A 14838-nucleotide genomic window follows, 5' to 3' on the forward strand; every position below is an offset into this window, starting at 1 on the left:
TTCTCAATCCTGGATGGAAAACGGCTGATTGTCCTTTTTTGAGTGAAGGTATTTTGGAGTTAGCTCTTAGATCTCTTGGAGAAGAAGTTGGAACTCAGATCGAGGGTCCTCAATTGCGGCTGATTTTCTTTGAGTGTATATGTCTAGGTCTAGGAAATTAGGCTTCTTTTTTGTTATATAGAAAGGGTTTTTAGGTTAAGGGGGTATGGGTTTGGTATTATTGGGCCTCAAAATTGGGCCACAGACTAAAAAATGAACTACAAGATTAAAATGGGATAAACCAATCCAAAACTAACTCTTCCTTCTAAATATACAATTTCTAATATCAAAATATAAAACTAATCTTAATTAATTAAAATATGGAACTATTTTTGTGGTTTCAAGATTATATAAAAATAAAAATGAGGTGCTATTTTTGTATATTTTTTATTTAAATTTATGAAAGATATATAAACTAATAGCAACTGAAAAGAAGAAATATTTTTGTAATTTTTATTTTGTGACTAAATAAAGTAAAAGAGTCAAAATTAGTCGAAATAGCTATATTAGGCCTAAACTAAATATTTTACGCTAAAATGTGAAAAATCTTGGGGAGGGTCAAAAATCACATGTCTGCACTACTTACGTTTCATGTTCCACCTTTCAGAGAACGACATCCTCTCCACTAGGATCAGGTCCGAAGTCCTAACTCAGACAAAACGGCTCATCCACCCTCCGTTCCCAACTTCATCGGTACAAGCAAAAAGGGCCCTCGAGGCCCGACAGTGGAGCTTAATCAGGCCCTTACAGAAAAGTCTGGGACTTTATATTCTGACCAGGTGATCGAGGGTGAAGGGCATTCCCTCAATCGTGTTCGCATAATACCTGGTCATGTAAACAATGCGCCAGAATGAAGGGTGAATTTGGCCGAGGGTTACTCGATATCGTTTGCAGAAGTCGAGGATCACGGGGTCTATCGGAGGCAAGGATGGCTCCACCGGGCTAAGGGTAAATGGATAAGTATACACACTGAGAAAGTCGGCCTTGTATGTCGTTATATTCTTTTCCCAAGAAGGAATCTCCACAAGAACCGCGTCCCCCCAGCGGCAGTCAGTCTTCACCCTTTTGACGTCTGTTATCAAGCTAATATATTATGATGTAGGTTCGCATCGTCCTGGCTTCGAAGAAGGTTTTTTGTTCTTGAAATTAGAGGTCGTTTCAAAGGCTCATGGGTTACATTCCCCAGCGCGAGGGGTCATTGTTGCCTTGCCTTTAGATGAGTGCAAAGAAGAAGAGGGCACATCTTCCTGAGGGATGGAGGTGGAAGTTTTCGCCATTCTTAAAATAATTCAGAGGAAAAATGAAAACTGCCTTTCGGAAGAGAGCACAAGAGAGAAGTGAGAAGAACTCCCTTGAGGGCTTGATGGTGCAGTGGAAAATAAGGAGCAAAAAAAAGAAGTATTTATAGAAGTCTAACGTGCACGTTGGAGCGGACCAAAGGACAGCCAACCGCTGTAATAAATTCAAAGGCTTTTAAGGGATGTGTGGACGCGACCTTTAGACATCTCATTTTGTCATGTCAATCGCTTGGTAGGGTGTGATCACCGTCGTGACAAAAGTATCGAAGGGGCAAGAATTTGAGATCGTTTCTTATCATTTCATTCTAAGAAATGCGAGGACTATCTGTATGCGGATAAAATCGAAGAGCCCGATTTTACAACCATTACGTCTTTCCATAGCTTCACCTCGAAGGCCCGAGGGCAAGGTTCGAAGTTCCGACCTCAAGGGTTCTTTATGCCTGACCTCGTGGCAGCCTAAACCGATGGTTATCGTGGGTACACGGGAAGTTTTCTAGGCACGTGGGCAAAGCTGACAACACCTATAAGAATAGTACCAGTTTGTACTAGGCTGCTAAGTAGCTGAACCAGCTCAATTTCTTTGTAATGAACGCACATGTACTATGTTGGGGTTTTCCCTCATATATAAAGGGGGCCCTTTGCTATTTTTTTGGGCGGATGACATTCATCATCACTTACAACATTCAATACAAGAACATTATCTCTGCTCTCTAACATATTCTCTCTTAATTCTATTATTTATATTTATTGCTTACATTTGTTGTGTTTTATTGATTGTTCTTCATTTATTGCTTATTATTGATCATAAAGAGCCCTCCTCAAAGCTCTCAATATTGTTAGTCCTTCATCAGCCGGTTGCAGCCCAACGTTTAGCTAGACCCTGAGGCTCGTATAACCGGGCTTGAGGCCCCGATCCTCAGCCTTTCGGTTTGCCTAACATACTGCCTTTAAGCTCTTAGCTTACTTTCTAGTCTCACACTCAGTATCTACTGCTTAACAACGAGCATAAAAATGGATCACGTATTTTTAGAATCACAAAATCAAATCTAATTGTAATTACCATTTTCAGGGTAAACAGAGTATTTTTGGAGTAGGTATTGTTTAAATTAGTTAAAAATAATCTAAGAAAGTAGTCTACAAATTTTGAAGTTATTGATAGAGATTTGAACTTAGTTTGAACAAGAATTGGGAATTGCAACTGAAGATCGTAGAATAAGTTCATCTCTGTAACTAGCAATGTATTATACACTTTTATACCATATCCTACAATTTTATATAAAATAGCTAATAACATCACTAAAAACTCATAATACCCATAACGAGTCCTAAAAGCCATTTTGGGAATATCTGAAAGAGGCTACCTATGATAACTTGAGTACTTACTGGAAGAACCCTGGATTAAAGGAGTACGGTAGGAACTCTGTGTTGGTAGTGAACTGAATGAAGACTGAACTAGAGTGCCAAGAGCGGGCTGATAAGCTGAAGGCGCTGACCCGCTAGGATGGCCTCTCCTAGAATGATCCTTACCTCCAGACGAGATACCACTTGAAACTGCCAGAATATCGGGGCTTCTTGCCCTTTGCCACCATAGCCTCCCTGCCATGAACCCCAATGCACTAAATCCTATGCGCTATGTCCACATCCTGAAGGAATGTAGTACTGGTCTCTGCCTCTCTATCCATAGAAATCTTGATACCAAAATTCAACCCCTCAATAAACCTCCTCACTTTCTCAACCTCGATGGAGATCATAAAAGCTGCATGATGGGATAGCTCTGGTAATCTCATCACATACTCTGTCACAGACATGCAACCCTAGTGAAAGTGCTCCAACTGACTCCAAATGTGTGGAAGTGACCTTACTAGCCTGCTACGCTCATATGACTGCCACTACCTATTAGTTGGTCCCTGAAGCTAAAAAGTAGTGAATGCGACCCCATTGGACTCCACAATACCAAGATTTGGCAGAATCTCCTGACGATTATCTAAGAAATCCTGTGCATCTACCAAAGGATCACCATCATAACATGAAGGACCTATCTTCCTAAACCGATCAATCCTCTTCTGCTCCTCCTCGGACATAACAGCCTCCACTACTGGCTTAATAGCAACTATATGAGAATGTTCCCCAAATGGTGCTACTCGTGGTGTCTGATAAATAGTAGGAACCTACTCAAGAGTGTGAGTGGTGGGAGTCTATGTTTCTCCCCCAGCCTGAGATGTAGCCGGTGCCACATGAAGTACTTCGATCTGTGTCAAGCCCTTCACAAGACCAACCAACTGAACAAGGGCATCCTGAAGTACATGGGTAGAAATAAACCCCTTCGGGGCCTGAGCTGGTTGCACCAGCTCACCCTGATCAAACACCTGCTTCTCAACCAGAGCTACTGGTGGCCCCACAACGGTTGCTCTAGGAGGGGCTCTAACTGTAGCACAGGCCCTACCCCTGCCTCGACCACAGCCTTTCACATCCCTAGCCTGAGGGCTAGTGCCTGCCCAACTGCTCCAGATGAACGTGTTCTCACCATCTATGAGAGAATAGAAAGACAAGGATTCAAACTTCAGATCAATAAGCCACATGATAAAGAATGAAAGAAGGGTAGTTTCCTAACGTCATGTAGCCTCTCGGAGATAAGTACAGACATCTCCGTATCGATCTACAAGAGTCTATTAGACCTGCTCGTGACCCGTGAGACCTACACAACCTATGTCATGACCCAAAATCTACTAGTCGTGATGACACCTAACCCAAACCGTTAGGTCAGCCAATTAACAGCTAACACAATTCTAATAAAATAAAGGTGATAAACAAATGATATATCCGGATTCCATATAATATCCCAAGGACTGGTAATATAAGTCATGAGCTACTAAGACTAGAATTTTGCAAAAACTGATATGAAATAAATACAACTTCTAATTGAAATGTACATAAATAGAATTCAACTCTGAAACTACACAGGGACAAGTGGTAGCTGCATCCGGGAGGCATGAACATTTTCAAAGCCAACTTTCGTATCCACCGCATATCAACTCCAATATATGCACGCAAAGTGTAGAAGTGTAGTATGAGTATAACCGACTCAATGTACTCAATAAGTATTTTGACTAACCTCGGTGAAGTAGTGATGATGCTTTTTAGTTAAAAGATACTTACTGATATTACCTGTGCAGTAGACTAGCAATATAACAATACTAAAATATAGCACAGAAGAGTACAAGAACAAATATACGAAAAATTAAAAGAATCACCAGAAGAAATCACTGTAGTAAATCCATAACTTTCATAGTGTGAGAAATATACTCAAGATATCAAATCGAATGGCACGACAACACTCTTCGGGTATTTATCTCATCCTCACCAAATATATGAATGTAAGTCAAATCAATTGGCATAGCAACACCCTTTATACATTTATATCTTTCTTACCGAGCATATGTATAACAGTACAAACCAAATGAAAGAAATGCCAATAACAATATCGATAAAGTGGGAGATACACAAGTAACAATAATGAACTACACAATGTATATAGGTAACAGTAACAGACTTGATAGGAGGCATAGAATTAATGATAGCATCTAAGGTAGAAGAACATAAATTTCACTAGCTAACATGGTAGAAGACTTAGATATAAATATAACAAACATGAAGGAAAGCATGATCTTTATATGCTAAAAAAATAAAAGGCATGAATAACTAACATGGTAGAAGAGTTATACGAAAGTGCAATAAATGAGAAACGACATGGATGTAGATATGACAGCAAGAAGGAAAGCATGATTTGCAACTTAAACAGATAGAAGGAATGGACAACACAACAACAATTGTGACAGAAGACAAAGACAGAATAACAATAAGAAGTCACATAGAAAACATAGGTAAAACTATAACAACTCAAAGTGAAGGAACGAATGTATACACAAGGAAAGATATCACAACATAATGAATATCTCTCGTCCTAGCCTGCACAGAAATGCCCTTTTTTGCCATGAACACGTGATAATATAAAAACCCGATAATGTAAATAAAGTGACATGGCATCACCCTTCGTGCTTTTACTCTCATCCTCACATAATAATATAAATGAAAATATGATATTTTAAATGAAATGGCACAGCATCACCCTTCGTGATTTTATTCTCATCCTCGCATGATAATGTAAATGAAATGGCACGGCATCATCTTCGTGTTTTACACGCTTCCTTACATGATAATGTATATGCAATGATATGACATCACCTCGTGCTTTACACTCTTTCTCACATGATATTGTGTATGCAATGGCACGACATCACCCTTCGCAATTTACATTCTTTCCCACATGATAATGTGTATGCAATGGCATGACATCACCCTTCATGCTTTACACTCTTCCTCGCCAAGCACATATATATCAATAACAAGCAAGGTAGGAAGCATGAATAACATTAAAGAGAGTGATTAAGTGAATATTCTAAATGAACATAAATCACAGCTTTCAAGCCAATAACAATTTCAAAAAACCTCAAGAACCTTATTGCTCGAGTATTTCAACAAGTCTCAAAAATGATCTTCAACTCAAGTATAGAATCCAATATCTCAAGAATAACGGTCGTAGCGATGTATTAGTGATTAAGAAGTAAGAAACTCCTTTAATTAGTATCCTTAATACTAACAAAGAGTGCAACGAATAGGTTAAAAAAAAAAGACAATAACTAGAAGATCTATTATTTAGTATCCTAATAAAGAGGCCAAATTTACTGTAGTTAAAAAAAGGAAAATAATTTGAGGTAAACTTTCTAACTCTTAGATTATTTGGGCATTTTGTGATAATAAACGTCTTCAAGATTCTTGTAGTTACAAATATTCTTGTGGTTTTCACATAGCTATCAATTTAAGTCCGTAATTACAAGCCAAGTTCTTGTAATTATTAATATATATCTTGATATTAGTTTATATTCTTAAAGAATAATTGATTTGATAGTGTTGTGTTGGAAGATAGTTGGCGGATTATGTGCTTGGCAAGAGTCTCATGTTTAAGGGAAAAAACCAGACAAAAAAAACCGAAATAACGGAAAAACCTACAAAAGCCGGACCTATAAAAAACTGAGTTAATTAGTTTGATTTGGTTCTAATATTTGAAAAATCGACCTAATTGGTTTGATTTCTCTCGAGGAAAAGCAACCCAAAACTGAAACATGAACACCCCTGTAACACCCCTATGCATGGCGGACGGATCCTTCTCTGCAATCAGCTTCTATATAGATCCCCTTGGTTAGCGATATCAGCAAAGAGAGGAGGAGAGAGAGGGAATATTTGCCTTTTATGAATACGGATTAAGTGCTTTCTTCATATATTTTCTTTCTTCCTTTCTTTTTAGGAGGAGGGATTTACGGGAATAATGGGGGTTGGATCGAAGACATTGATGCTGACTAAAGTTTTGTCGCAATATTCAACAGAAACATTAAAAAGATATACACTACCTTACACTTTTGGAGCATATATTTAATTTCTTAACAAGCAGATACATATTCAAATCACAACTCACAGTATACTAAAATATACTGACAAAAGAATTACTACCTGATTCTCAATTTGTTCTCAAAGTATCATCCTAAAGCTACAATATACACAGGCTAGAACACTGAGGTACTAATCTCAAGTAGTTATAGTCTCTCGGTGCTTACAGTTTCTTATTTTTATCGTCATTGTGTTACTCCAAAAACCTTTACTCGCCTCACAGCATTGTCTTCGAGGTACCTGCATAAAATTATGATCACATCAGCATACTATCAAGAAATTAATGAGCCATAAAGATACTCTTTTCCCATTCCAGACGCAGTGAAAACCCTTTTAGACATACTTGATCCTCATAGGAACTCACCATTCTTTAAAGAATGAAAGCTCAGACTATGGTGCCAACTGCTAATTTATGTTTTACAACGAGGTGACTATTATCAAGTTCAGTTTACTTAAGTTAAACAGGAGTAAATGCTTCACAGGCACTAGGTAATCCAGTTCCAGAATACTGTAATAAGCACATGAAATTTCTCTGAAAAATACTCCGACAATGGCATTAGCACAATCCGTCTAAACGAAAAGATCAATTTTGGACTTGTTAAGGACGGAGATCATGCCAACGTGAAATAAAAAATTTGAGGGAGAGAGAGAGAAGGGCAAAAACCTTTTTCCACTTCTCAGGATCCATTTTCAGTGATGAAACTACAATCTTCTCAATGGCGAATGCACGTGCGTAGTTTGCCAGATTACACTTTTTTTCCTGTTTTATTGGAGACTTCTTGTAAATAGTTACCATCTTTCCCTTTTCATCCTCTTTAATTGAGTGTAAATAAAATATTACTGGCCGTTCACAAGGTTCAGAACTCATAGGCCTGGTATTGAACGTAAAAGGTCCACTGCTCCAACTCCGCCAAGTTCGGAATGTCTGCAATGGTGTTTCCAAATCCTTGGCAGACAACAGCCAGGGGTATATCTGCACTGCATATGCCCAGGAAACAGATATGGACCATTTAGACCTCCGGTAATAACAGAAAGACTGCTGCATTGTTCGGGCAGGATCAACCTCGTATGCGGTGGTTAACATTCTTAAAGACTCTATCTGGCTCTGATTAGGAAACAATGGCTGTACATATTCCAGGTGGTGGAGAGATACAAGTGGTGCCATTGGATGAGCTGCCAATAGACCAAAAGGATCATCTCTAATATCAATCTGTCAAACCGTCACAGAGAAAACAATTAGCTTTCCTTGATATTGCATCGGCAGATATGAGAAGCTCGAAAAACAATTTGCAGGTGTGCTCCTACTAATATTTACGAGCTTAACAGATCCTACTGAAATCATATAAGCCAAATAACATAATAAGGTCTGTGAAGTTGTTGTCACAAAGTGTAGCAACATGCAGATACTCCTTAAATCGGAATGAATAAGACCGAATGGTAATGAGTTCCAAATAGGATCTATAAAAATCGATCAATCAAATACCTCAAGTACATAATTCAGTTGATTTTGTTTCAAAGGAAGAAATAGAATTCGTGGTCAACAACGAATCATTAATTATGGAAATATTTGCACGGAAAGGAAAACTATGTGAAAGAGTGTTTAAAGGAAAGAAATAGAATCACTTTAGGATTTTTTTTTTCCTTAAGAGTTAACGGAATTATTTTAGGTCTTGAAGCTAAAATTGAAAAAGAATTCGGCCAACCTCACTCATATATAAAGTATTCATTTCTATTGATTCTATTGCATACTACTGTTATTTAGCACAAACATCAAGATTACTCCTGGAAAATAGCAATCGTTAGGTGCTTTCAAGGTTCAAGTTGCTTAACTAAAGAACCCTTTCCAAAAGATGAAGTTGTTGAAGTTCTTAGGTGTTTAGGTTGAGTCAATTATTCTTTAATTGTAACATATTTTGCCTTTGAGAAGTGTATTGTTAAGTTATCAAATCTGAAGAGTTTATTTAGCCACCTAGACTAAAGTTTATAGTCTTGAAAGCGATAGCCACAATTGGGTTGATTGTATGGGTTAAGGCACTAGAGTTAGTCCCCTTGTTTATTAAGTTGTAACCTAAAAACTTCTCTTTAAAGATTAGTGAAGTCTTGAAGCAAATCCTAGTAGAGTAGGTCGTGATTTTTACTACCTTGAGCAAGAGATTTTCCACGTAAAATAGCTTGTGTTCTTTAAATTCCACACTCCACTTTAATTTTGTGTCAGAATAATTAAGAAAAAAATTAGGTTTTTTGACAAGTGAAAATCGGGTACGACATAATTCACTCCAACCCTTATGTCTAGGTGTGTCTTAAAATAACAATATATATATATATATATATATATATATATATGAGTTTTTGGGTATGTTTACCCCTTAGATGAGACAGACGATATTTTCTACTTGAAGCAGGGAAAAGGACATAGTGATGCAGTAACATCCTGATGAATTTGGAGTAATTTTATTTTGTGCCTCACACTACTTAGGCTAGTTGTGTGAGACATCTTTTTATCTCACACATTTGTGGACCCATATCTTACATATTTGGGTCCACAAAATTCTGGGACCACAAATGCGTGAGACAAAAAAAGAACCTCACACAACTAGCATCAATTATGTGAGGCGCAAAATAAAAAATTTCATGAATTTGCGTTTACATGCTCACACTGTTCATGAGCAGGGGCGGAGCTAGAGTGCGGAGAACGGGTTCGGCCTAACCCAGTAGCTTTGGTTTGAATTATGTATTTGTTTTAGAAAATCTATTGAATATGTATGAATTATTAATTTAGAACCCAATAACTTAAAACGATTAGGATCTCGAACCCATAAGCTTGAAATTCTGGCTCCGCCTCTGTTCATGAGTCCATTGTTTGGTGCACAAGAATGTTGTTCTTAATGTTGTAACACGGTAACCTTGATAAATCAGAGGTCAGGATTGCCCAACTACCCAACTCTGTTTTATTCCATGCCTCTTGTACTGTTTTCAATGAAGACCCCAAAGGTTTCGCACTCCACGAATCGAGCAACGATGAGACGGAAGAGCTTCCATCAGCCACATGAAGTGGCGAAAGTCATGTCTGTCTTAAAATCAACAAACTCGGAAAAGGGACAAGCGAGAAAAGCCAAAGAAGACGTGTCACTCATTTTATCACAACTTCGGGACTAAGTCAAGGCCAAGTAACAAAAAAAAAAGATATGTAAATCTTGGGACAAATAAAGGTACGTACAGGGGACAAAATCATGTTCAAGGAACACGACGCTAGCTCAAAAATCTGATTCTTTATTCTTCTGTCCACCCACACTGAGAGGCCTCTTCAAAGTAGTCCATTCTTTTATCAGCAAGCTTGTCGGTCATTCACTTCTCTTCCTACTTAGGGGTGTTTAGTAAAACTGTTATACCATATAATTAATATATTAATTAATCAATGAAATTTAAGTGTCTTCAAGGATGAATAAATAACAACTAATCCAAAACCTAATGATTTTACATTAGTAGATGGAACATATATTTATCAAGAAAGATAATTTGAAATGAAAATTCAGACACTGAAATATAATTTTTTTAAAACATATTGATAACAAGACGAGCTTCAAGGCCGGCTCTACTGCCATGAGTAGTAATGCTTGTGCCTTATACACCCAAATTGGGGGCTCCATTTTTTAAAAATAATAAGTTTATATGTATTTCAAAAATAGCATTTAGTATTTTTAATATAAAAGAAAAGAAAGCTCTTCAGATATATAAATAAAGTAATAATTTGACTTGCTTAAAATGAATAGTTTTTCCAATGTTTTAATTTTTCACTTCTTACTCCTTCATTAGATAATGTGCACAAATTTTACTCGTTCTTTCTTAATTTGTCCAAGTCAATCTTTCTTTTCTCCAGTCTTTTCATATTTCAGAAATTCCTACGTATTTCCGGTCTTTCTCTTTGTGTTCAATAATACATTTAAGCTTCTAAGAATTCTATATTTCTATTGCTCTATAAATTTTTATCTAAGATCAATAATATCTCAAAAAAGATTAAATGAGTTGGCTATATTATCAATTGAAAAGGAATTATCAGAAAAAATTAATTATAAAAAAATTATTAACAACTTTCTATCTCAAAAAAACTAGAAGAATTTAATAACATTTGTATCTCAAAAAAACTAAGAGAATAAACTTCAAATAAAACATTGTATCTCATAACTTTTTTAGAAAAATTTAGGTCTCAGTATTAAAATTTGACTTTAGGCCCCGCATGTATTAAAATTTGACTTTAGGCCCCGCATATACTTGAACCGCCCCTGACGAGCTTGCTTATTAAAGAACCATAAAATGAGGAATTCTTTTGAATATTCATGAGAAACAGATTTGTGAGAATTTTGTCTTAGCCAAAAAATTAAGGGAGGTAACAAAGAATGATTTCAAGGCTGCGTTTCTTATGCTTAAGGATGAAGAAAATGTGGGTGAAAGAGGTCATCAGTCGCAAATGCCACGTACCAAATAAGCAGGTGCCCAGCAGTGGCCAACGATCATGTGAGACTCACCAGCAGTCCAAAAGCCCAAAAGGGCAATTGTGAAAAATTCCATTCACGTAACCCCACGCACATGAAATTTGCTACGTGTCGATCTCTGAGTTTACAACATACAAAAGTACAAGGACTAGTTTCTTAATTTTCTTTTCATCCCCCAGATTCCTCCTCAAATTAAATGCAAGTTTCAAAAGCAGCTCAAAATATTTTACTTACTCCACTTCAGTTTAGGTGAACCTATTTCTTTTTGGTCCGTTTAAAAAAGAATGATTTCTTTTTAAATTTAAAAGTAATTTAACTTAAACTTACAATTCTACCCTTAACGAGAAGCTTTTATAACCACACAAATACTATGAGCCCCTTTTTAACTTGTTTAGGACCACAAATTCCAAAATTCTTCATTTTTTCTTAAACTTCATATCCAATCAAACAAGTTCACATAAATTGAAATAGATGGAGTACTTTTTGTTGTACTATGTGAACTTATTATAATTTGAAAAATTAAACACAATTTTCTTTTGCTTATATTTTTTTTATAGATATCTTTTAAATATTTTAATTTATTTATTATAATAGTACTTTTTATATAACTTTTAAATACATAAATTTTATTTTTAAAAAATTAAAAAAACTTATGACCAAAGAAAATTAATCAGTTTGAACCACATAAACTGAAAGGAGGGACAACTTCTTTCTCTTAAAGAGCTCCCTCTATTTTCTTAATCATTCTTCAAAAGCTCCTCGTTTAATGCCAAAGTTACTTCCTCCAATCTTAACAACTTTTCAAATTTAATTTCTGGCCCTTACCTTCCACATTATGTCTTGTTTACTGTCTTGATTAATCCTAAAATGATGTCGCCCTTTAAAAAGGTAAGCATTTCTACCGCACTACTACTTATTATTTCGTTAATCATTAGTAACGAAATATGAAAGAATTACTTTTACTTAAGAATATCCAAATATGTTAAAATATTAATTTTGTACCTATTTGAGATTCACGTCCAGACAGTACAATAACACAACAATTCTTAATTAACAAATATGTTCAAGTCAAATGTGATGGAATCCGAACAAATAAGAGTAAACTCAAATTTACAACCGCAAATAAAGTCTGGATAGGATAGTGCGTTCCAACTCTTATCCCTATCTTAGGTAGAAAAATTATTTTCGCAGTACATTCAAATTTAAATTAGGAAAATAACTTCTGTAGTAATCAATTCAAAATGTTATATATATATATATATATATATATATATAGATGTGCTCATCACGTCATCAATAATTGTTTTTCAAATGGATACCATGTCCGCGAAATATTTGTAAAAAGTCGGTTATGTCTTGCTACATCTTCCATCTAATTAATCTAAGACTTCTTAATGAACAGAAAGTATTCCTCTTACCCTTGTAACGATACATTAGAAAATTTGAGAAAAAATTTAAATAAAACAATATTCTAATTAAATGAAGTTAAAACTCTTTAAATTGTTTGAAATGCCATAAAAAATACCTGGTGGAAACCCCCTTCTCTTGTAAGGGTGACACCGACCTCACCCACACAGGCCCACACCCGCTGATCCGACCCGTAGAAGTTGAAATACCGGTTGAGGCACCCGTCCATTATTCTCACCAGCTCCGCCGCCAGCGGGTAGCTAATGGCAAACCCGCCGCCGCCAAACGCCATGTCGTAGGAGTGCATCACATTCTGCTCCACGCTCTCCGAGTTTCCCCCGATGTAGTACATCTCCCGGTGATTGTACTTCGCTAACACTGTGACTAAGTTTTCAGTAAAGAAGACGGTATCGTCATCTCCCATCACGAACCACCTCGCATTTGGTAACCCGACCCGGAATGAATCCACAATCACCCGGGAGATTCGGACTGCTGACTGCGAGTTCGTGAACTTGAATTTCTTCCAGTCGGAGGAAATTCGATAAGGAGGCGAAGTACCGGGCCAAGTTGAATTCAGGTCGGGCTCTTCGTCCAGCCAAACGAACCCGCGTGTGACTGTGGGTTTCCACCAGAGCTCCGAATAGTGTTTCCGGTTCTTCCACGTCTGGGTTGACCCAGCTATGCCGAAGACGATATGCGAAATGTTGGTGGGCGAGAGAGAATCATCGGCGGCTGTGGAATTATACTGATGGGGGTCGCAGACCGGTTTAAAGCTGATACTCGAGTCAGGGCATTCGGGGCACCGAAACCACAAGTCTTGTCTAACAAACGCCGAGTAGAGAACCAAGGATATGGAAGCCAGGAAAAGAAAAAAGGAAAAAACCTTTATCAACGCCGTAAAGCGATCACAGTTCTTATCCTTTGGGAAGATAACCCGGAACGGCAGAGGCAGGTCGTGACCCGATTGTCCTCTGGTCTGAAACATATCGAAGAAGCCCGAGCTTTTCGGACCCAACAAATGCGTGATAAAACCAGCTTTCGTAAAGATGAGTATTGAATCTGCAAAACCCAAAACGTGGGTTTAACTTCAGTTGGAGGAGTGGGTAAACAAAGAATGAATGCGCCTAAATTGTGAGTATTTTGTCAAAGTTGCCGTGTCTTATGCTTAGGAATTTAGGATGAAGAAAATGTGGGTGAAGAAGGTCATCGGTCGCAAATTGCCACGTACCGAATAAGCAGGTGCCCAGCCGTGGCCAACGATCACGTGAGACTCACTAGCAGTACAATTGTAAGAAATTCCCATTCACGTAACCCCACGCACCTGAAATATGCTACGTGGCAACCCTGAGTTTACAACATACAAAAGTAAAGGACTAGTGCCTACTTTTTTAGTTTCTTAATTTTCTTCAAAATATATTACTTTCGTAAATCTATTATTATTTTAAAAATTTAATAAAATTATTTGATTATATTTTTTGTAAGCACCTTTTAAATATTTTAATTTATTTATTGTAATTTCTAATACTTTTATATAATTTTTACATATGTAAATTTTATTTTCAAAAAATTAAAATTTTATGTCCACATTCAAATTGAAAATTAATCAGTTTAGATTCACTCTAAACTAAAACGGAAACACTACTTGTTTTCTTAAAGAGCTCCCCCTATTTTTTTAATCAATCTTCAAAAGCTCCTCGTTTAATGCCAAAGTTACTTCCTCCCACCTTAACAACTTTTCATATTTAACTTGTGGCCCTATCTTCCACTTTAATGTCTTGTTTTCTATCTTGATTAGTCCTAAAATGCTGTCGCCCTTTAAAAAGGGAAGCATTTATACCGCACCACCGCACTAAGAATATCCCAAAATATTAAAATATTAATTTTGTATCTACTTTAGATTCACGCCCAGACAGTACATACAATAAACAACAATTCTTAATTAAGAGCCATATTCAAAATGTGATGGAACCCGAACAAACAAAATTTCACCCAAATTTATAAGAACAACAAATTCAATATAAATTTACAAGTGAGGTCTGAAAAAAATTATATATTCGCGGACTTTTATCCCAATTTTATGAAGGTAAAAAAGAGTGTTTCCA

General features: G+C 36.7%; 1 protein-coding gene across 2 annotated transcripts; it reads right to left on the minus strand.

Moving 5' to 3' along the window:
- Positions 1-6809: 6809 nt before the first annotated feature.
- Positions 6810-14002, minus strand: LOC107767264 (uncharacterized). 2 transcript variants are annotated; one of them, XM_075225331.1, is made up of 4 exons: positions 12855-13940; positions 10057-10219; positions 7504-8049; positions 6810-7079 (listed from the first exon to the last, which is right to left on the minus strand). In XM_075225331.1, exons 2-4 carry the CDS (start codon positions 10069-10071, stop codon positions 6978-6980), a joined length of 663 nt encoding a protein of 220 aa, XP_075081432.1. In that variant the 5' UTR covers positions 10072-10219; positions 12855-13940; the 3' UTR covers positions 6810-6977. The 2 variants fall into 2 exon arrangements, with proteins under 2 accessions (XP_075081432.1, XP_016441671.1); XM_016586185.2 differs by lacking the exon at positions 10057-10219 and having other exon boundaries at positions 12855-14002.
- Positions 14003-14838: the final 836 nt, after the last annotated feature.

The sequence above is a fragment of the Nicotiana tabacum genome, chromosome 11 (assembly GCF_000715075.1).
Source record: "Nicotiana tabacum cultivar K326 chromosome 11, ASM71507v2, whole genome shotgun sequence".
Taxonomy (NCBI): Eukaryota; Viridiplantae; Streptophyta; class Magnoliopsida; order Solanales; family Solanaceae; genus Nicotiana; species Nicotiana tabacum.